The 7,920-nt window shown below is 35.5% G+C and overlaps 1 protein-coding gene across 2 annotated transcripts in view; it reads right to left on the bottom strand.

Annotated features, from left to right (window-relative positions):
• Positions 1 to 2,136: 2,136 nt before the first annotated feature.
• Positions 2,137 to 7,920, bottom strand: part of FGF5 (fibroblast growth factor 5) — a 21,238-nt gene continuing 15,454 nt past the window's right edge. The window contains exon 3 of one of the 2 annotated variants that reach the window (XM_006778187.2): positions 2,137 to 2,882. In XM_006778187.2, coding sequence (XP_006778250.1) covers positions 2,532 to 2,882 — 351 coding nt within the window. In that variant the 3' untranslated portion in view covers positions 2,137 to 2,531. The remainder of the gene's footprint in view (positions 2,883 to 7,920) is intronic. The other variant, XM_006778188.2, reaches the window with a different exon arrangement.

Below are 7,920 nucleotides of genomic sequence, written 5' to 3'. Positions count from 1 at the left end.
CAATTAAACAACTTTATTTGATGTCAGATAGGTCCAGTTACTTTAAAAACTCATGAAAAACCACATACGGACCCCCTTAGAAAGTTCTAGTTATTAGTAAGGAATCATATTTCTACATGTTTTCTGTACATGATGAGTTCATTCAATTAATTAATTTAGGTACTTTTTGCTTCAGTGAGCTTTAATTAAATGTAATTATGTATGGCCAGTAAATTAAAGGTAAGTATAATTTAAAGGTGCTTTTTTAAATTTTTAGCTTGGTGCTAAATTTTGAAATGAATGAGTCCTGACTTGCATAATATATATGTGGTAGCTATCTTACTTTAACCTTCATTTACTAATCAAATCAAACTAGGGGTACAAGATAAGCTATTATTTTTTAGTTAACACAAACTATCAGCAACATTAGCCTAATGAAATATATGCCTTGCATTAATTTACTTGGTTATTAATCATCATTAATATCATCTTGTCTGCTGTTCTCCTGCTCTACAACTTTAATTTTTATGTGTACTAAGAACTTTATATACAGTGCACAATTCTTAACAATACATTGGAATAAACTAGAGTATTATATTTAGCTTTATACTACTGTGATATAAAGTGATATGGAAATTGGATAAGAGTTGGACATATCTTTGTTTGCAAATGTCCATTGTTTCATTAACCCAGGAGAATTTTAACATAAAGTTTGGTAATTCATTTTATATTTTTTAAAATCATGCATTAAATTCAGAGAATGTTCAATTAGATTATTGGCTTTATAATAAAACACTATACTAGAGTATATGCATGATGTTTTAGTTGATGGATGGATTTTGTATATAATTATGTATATTACACATATGTGGGTATAGTTTGTTTTTATTAAAACAAAGCAAGCTGCTTAAATTGTAGTAAGTTCAATTTTGACAAGTTTCCACTTTGCATTTGTGCACCAAAATAAAGTATACTTTGTTTTTTAGAAAGATTATCAGTATTCTTTAAAAGAAAAGAAGCATGCTTAAATAGAAACCACAAACCTCCTGTGAACTCTTGCTCTTTCTATGAAAGACATACTTCTAAACAATAGCTATACCTTTTTATTGCAATATTTTGGAAGATAAACACTTGTATACAATAGAACTCCATAAAAATGATTACCTAAGAAAATAAATAAATATGTAAACTCTCTTAAGCCAAATTTTCTGATTTATGCCCAACATTCAGTATTTGGCTTGACAATTAAATGCCGTTTTTCAATTTATCAAATTCCCAAATTAAGTTCCCCATATCACACAGCTGGCTTTTTAAAAATATACATCAGAAATTTTCCTTATAAAAGAGCAAATCTATTCACTGGAATTATTTCCATTAGGATAGGAAACTTAAAAAGTGTTCTACTGAGTAATACGAATATTTTTGACGATGAGACTGGACCTGAATAACTGTCACACGATTCATCTCCTTCAGTTCTCCCTGTGTTTCCGGTAAGTGGGTTGCTCCCCGTGGATCTATACAGTGGGGACGGCAGAGGGTCATAGAGGAGGTGTTTTAAGTACTCCGGTTTCATAGTGTATGCTTGATGGACAGAATAAAATGTTTTCCTCCAGCTGCTCAAGAATGAGGGCAGGGAGTAGATGAAAGGAGAAATGAAGTCAGGGCAGAATTAGATCTCAATAAATGCTGCAAACTTAGTATACTTGTACCTCTAATCCTCTTCTTTATCTCCAACTATTCTAACCCATTATAGCCCCGCCACAAAAGGGGAACGACTCCACATGTCATGAATGCATATACTCGCGCACACACACACACACAGACACAAAGACACACACACACACACACACAAACCCAAGCTGAGGCTTTGGTGTACTGAAGAAAATTTAAACATTTTAAGATGTAGAACTAAATTTACATTATCTGAGGTATGATAAAAATATATAATAAAAATAAAAAGTGCAGTGAATAAGGAAAATGGAAAAGAAATTCACGTTACATATGGGCTATAAACACACTTATAATTCATTAAAATGGTTGTTTATGTCACATTAATTAAAATAATAAAAGTAAGAAAATATGCTCAATGCAGAGGTACTTTTTAAAAAAAAACACAAAAAACAAAAGTTAATAAAATATTTTATCTGCATCAAAATATTCTTTAGAAACCGAAAAAACAACAACACACACAAACAAACAAAATAAACACATGTCATGTATGTTCTTTTGGGTTGATCTGTAAAAGTCAGAAAAATACATCGTCCACACTGTTTAACTTCTTGAAAACAGAGTCCTAGTATGCACTAAGCATAAAGCAAAAAGCTTCCTGTCTTGCTGAACTGAGGCAGTGTGCTCCCTGTATCCGTACAAAGAATTCCAGTTCAGTTCCAGCCAGCAAACATTTTTGTTTCAGTCCCACTGAAACAAATGGCCTGACTTCCCTGCGGTGTAGTGGAGCTGAAGCCGTGTCCACATTTTTCTCCAGAGCTGTAAAGACACCTGTGGAAACTCCTGAGGGGGGCCTGTGGCTTCTCACAAGGCCAAGAGGAACATTATCCAAAACGAAACTTGAGTCTGTATTTCACTGTGTTGGGACTCTTCCTGGGCGCAGTCAGGGTCGGGACCTTTGGCTTGACGGGATTGGGTGGCTTCTTCTTCTCAGGAACAGTCACTGTGAAAGAGAGTTCTGGCTGCTCAGACTGCTTGAACCTTGGCAGGAAGTGGGTGGAGATGTGCTGGGGTTTCACCCTGGGGCTGCAGCCCCGTTTCGCTTTCCCTCTCTTGTTCAGGGCCACGTACCACTCGCGCCCCGTGTTTTCAGTTCTATGTATTGCCGAGGCATAGGTGTTGTAGCTGTTTTCTTGAAATCGCTCCCTGAACTTGCAGTCATCTGTAAATTTGGCCTGGGGAAGAAACAGACATTTAAGTAGCAATAATACTTTCAGTGTGTGATAAAATGAGGTCTTGTACTATAAAGGAAAAAACAAGAATTCCGTCAACCCCTGCCCTCCTATATTCTCTTTTATTAAGAAATACTTGCTTGTTTAACAGTCTTTATTCATCTCTGTAATGCTGATTTCTGTTTATAATGTACTTAGTAAAATAATATCAATATATATCAATACATATAAAAGATAGCAGGAATTCTTATTATATTCAAATTCTGTTACTGCTTTTAAATTACTTTGAAAATTGTAGTTAAAAATTAACTTATAAGATGTTCTCTTCTTAAGCCATCAAGAAAATAGAACTGTATTGCTAAGGAACAATTGCCTAGTAAAACATGAATTTATGATCAGAGAAATGGGGTCATGTTATTCCTTTGAAACAAACATACATTTTTCAGTGTTATCAGTGGTATCCATAGTACTGAGAGAAGGCTAGCATATGGCTCTATTAATATTGCATGTGTTAGATTTCTTTAGGAGAAAAATATATCTTCACACTGTGATACAAGAGCCTATATCTGATGCTGGGAAGAAAAAATTACTTTTTTGAATCACTAGCAATACTTCAGCCAAATCTCTCTCTCCCTCTCTCTCTCTCTCTCTCTCTCTCTCTCTCTCTCTCACACACACACACAACCACACACACACACACACACACACACAATATCTGCCCTTGAAATAGTAGAAAAAGTAGACAAGTTGGCATCCATTACAGTGCAGCTTGGTAAATAGAATTATGACTGTGGAATGCAGAGAGTACAATGATAGTGTAAAGGAGGGGGATCTAAGAGGATGGAAGTTGCGGGAAAGAGGGCTGGAAAGTCTTCCTAAAAAAGGTGACCTTTAAGCTGAGTCTTGAGGTAGTGAGGCAGGTGATGAGGGATGTTCAGAGAGCAGCAGGAAAAGCGTGTTCACAGGTCAGCATGACACTACTGTGAGTAATGCAGTGTGACGTCTACTCAGGATGCACGGGAGAAGGAGCAAGAGATGAGGCTGACAAAGTAGGCCAGCGTGAGCTCGACAATGGCTTCGTTGTAGAAACAGAAGGATTATGGTATGGGGGAAGAGGCTGAGCATGGAGTCAAACAAACATGTGATCAATGACCAATTCCACCAAATGAGAACTTAGCTTTAGATTCCTTATATTCACAATCCTTACATGCATAGGGATAGTGGAGAACCAAAATATTTTTCTAGGGAAAAGATCTGTAGCTTTCATCAAACATGAGTCCACAACCCCCAAAAGCATTAGAATTCCTATGCTGAACCAGACCACCAGGTTTCACAATTTCAGGGAGCGCCATTTGTACAGAATTCCTGGGCTTGGAAATACCAAATATCTGATGCCTATATATAAAAACACTAAATATATGTACAGTAGTCCTCACTTAATGTTGTCAATAGGTTCTTGGACAATGAGAACTTAAGTGAGAGGGAATGCAAGGAAACCAATGTTGCCATAGGTTAATTGCTATAAACACAAGTTACGTGCCTATGGCATACTTTCTCATCACAAAAACATCACAAACTTCTAAATAAAGAACCAAATCCTTCTAATACTAAGCATGAAAAGAAATGTGAGCTATACAGACATTTAAGAAAGATTAATGAAAACAAGTAAGAGAATTCCCTTCCAACCCACTTATTGTAGTTCAGGGTCAAGGGCAACCAGGGACAATTAGACACACCAGTTCACCTCACGTGCATATCTTTGGGATCCAGGGGGAACTAGGATCCCCAGAAAAAACCCACACAGACATGGGACAATGGCAGACACCACACAGAGTGACACTGGCCAGGATTCAATATTTTTTCCTCGTCAATGTTATAATGACACAACACGGAACAAAGCGATGTTATCTGAAGACCTGCTGTATATGATACACTTTTTCTATGTCAGACCAAGAGGTTCTACCCTGGAATTCAAAGTCCTTGATTTTTCTAATTACCCCAAACTTTTTTCTGCAGTGTAGATCACAATACCAGTCTGAAAGTCTAAACACTGCAAGGCAATCTACACAGATCTGTGGATACGGCCACATGGAATGTTGTTTGTGCAAAACACTGACAACAGAAAAAAATAGTTCCAGAGCATCTCCAACAGCACATTTACTGTATGTGTGACATTTTCCACTCAAGTGTAATTCAATCAATAAAGCTTTTTGTTTGGGAGCTATGCAACTATCTATCTGGAACGTCCACAAGGCTACTGTGATTCTCTGGATTTGATCTCTAGCAGACGGAAGCAGGTGTTCTTCTCTCATCCCACAATCTGCAGCCTATGTCTAGGCCAAGGGTGCTGTGCTGACATCACTCTAGAAGAGCTCATTTATTGCTTCTATTATTTTTTTAATTAAAAAAGACTTGCTTACAAATAAAATCTACATTTGTCTACAGGTGCCTAGCTCTTAAAAGGGCTCGAATGCTCTTTCATTCAATTAGATAATCCCAAAGCTTTATTTCAAAATAAAGGCTATAGAATGTTATCTGCTACATAAAAGGATAGGCATTAGAAAGGTGTGAGGGATTTCATTTTTAAAAGTAGCAGGTATATTTATTGTGGCTAACACTTTTTTTCTCGGAATACATTTTAAAAGTATATAATACATTATACCTTGACCTGACTTCTACTACTGTTTCCCAGAGATCCATTTTCCTAAAATAGAGATAGCTGTGATTGCTTTATCCAATTTTTACAGGTAGGTTTAAATGTCCTGCATTTATGTAACCTATTTTTCCCCCTGACATTGTCAAAGAAAATAAAGAAAAAGCATGTCATTTTTATTGGTGTGGCACACACACACACACACACACACACACACACACACACACCACATTGAATGAAACCTATAGCAATTCCACCGTAAGAGTCTTCACATGAGTGAGAGCCCACTGATTCCACCCACTAAAATTATTTCATCTAAAAACTTTCTCTTTTCATCCTCAAGATTCATGTTCTGAAGATCTTTCTTAAGAGAAAAGATGGCTGTTCAGGCTCTAGATTTTTCCAGGGTCACCTAATTGTCATACGGGGTTGAAGTGTTCAGAACCTGAGGACCACACACTACTAGCAGTCACTCAGTCCTTCTAAATCCCACATGAAGACGGGAGTATGGTGGTCAGACTGTTTTGGCTTTCTTAATTGACTTCTAATTTATTGTTTTGTCTGAAAAATTCCTCCAGCTATAATGGAACAGAACCATTTGAAACGAACATTGTAGGAAGTTTTTTCATCAGGAGATCTAGTTTCTTCTTGAGGGACTGACTGCTCCTGTGAGTTCTTGTTCAGACAAGATCGTGACCCCGAGCAGAGCATCCTTACAGCAGAGTCAGTAAGCAGCATAGGTCCCAGCTACAGGAATTTAAATGCATGTACATTTACTATGACACATTTTGGATAGTAAGTTTTCTGGGCTACTTTTAAAACCTCCTTTGAATTATAAGAAGTCCTTCAGCAAAATAGTACTTTTTAAATAACAGAACTGCATTATTTCCCTAGGAAAAGTGAAGTTAATACAAAGAAGTTTTTCTACAGTTAAGCTGTGAAGTGCACAGGTGAATCAAATTTCAAATAACCTATTGAAATCAAGACCTCCACCACCTCATTGCCCTACCTCCATTGGCCACTACCACAGAACCAATTATTAAAATGTTCATAAAGAACTTTTATCTATGTTTCAAATTCTTTTTTTTCACAAATTTATTCTACAGATGATTATTGACTGCATTACATGCCAAACACTGTGCTAGTGACCACTTTCACAAAGAAAAACAATATATACATTGTCCTGCCCAAGTTCTTTGTTGACCTAAATTATCTATGATTTTCTCTTTAATTTGTCCTTGATCTTGCAAGTGTAAAACAAATTACATTCAATAGAATATTAGTTAGCCATAAAAAAGGAATGAAATCTGTGATTATGACAAGGATGGAGCTAGAGAGTATTATGTTAAGTGAAATAAGTTGGACAAAAAAGACAAATACCATGTGATTTTACTTTTATGTGGAACCTAAAAAACAAAACAAATGAAAAAGAAACAAACTCATAGATACAGAGAACAAACTGATGGTTGTCAGAAAGGTAGAGGGTAGGAGGTTGAGCAGAAAAGGGAAGGGGTATTAAGAACTACAAACATCCAGTTATAAAATAAATCATGGGGATATAATGTACCACATAGGGAACAGAGTCATTAATATCAGTATAACTATGTACAGTGTCAGGGGGTAGTAGACCTATTGTAGAGATCATTTTTCAAGGTATATATGTTGAATTACTCTGGTGTACACCAGAAAATAATTTAACACTGTATGTCAACTATTATTAAAAAGAAATTTAAAAAATAACTAGATTAGCAAAAAGTTACATTTAATAAGCCATAATTGCAAAATTAAAAATAAATGTTCAAATCAGCTAATTTCTATGTAATTTAATATAGTCTTAATTAACAAAACAAATAAAAATTAAATTAAACTATTTTTTGCTTGAATATCCAAATTATTCAGAGGGAAAATATGGTGGTGTTAAGGAAAATAAGAACTTTGGGATTAGAGGGACACTTTACCTTGATTGTGCCCATCTCTGCACACAGTAAGGACACAGTGGATATGTAGAAGAATGATCAAATTTAGTTCAAAGAAGGTAAAACTTTGATTAACTGGGATATTCAAAAAAAACTAATTGAAATCTGAAGGTCAATTAAATCAAACAAAATGCTTTCTGAAATTGTATTTTAAAAGTACTTCTAAACTCTTTTAAGATGGTTTTGTTTCTTAGTAAATATCATGTTGTATGGTAATTAAGAATCTTGTAACGAATGAACTGAGGCTATTCAAACAAGTACCTATTCTTATTAAGTGAACTATAGAGGTAAATGTGCAGTCTCTTAAAGAGGTATAGAAGTGAACTCAGACTGGCACCTGCATAAACCTTGATGTTTGCTGGATATTTAATCAATTTTAATTCTTTATTGCACTTTGTTTTATTTAGTTCAC

This window comes from Myotis davidii, unplaced genomic scaffold, assembly GCF_000327345.1.
Source record: "Myotis davidii unplaced genomic scaffold, ASM32734v1 scaffold449, whole genome shotgun sequence".
Lineage (NCBI taxonomy): Eukaryota > Metazoa > Chordata > Mammalia > Chiroptera > Vespertilionidae > Myotis > Myotis davidii.
Note: the sequence above shows the minus strand (reverse complement) of the source record. Positions and strands in the feature narration are given on the sequence as shown.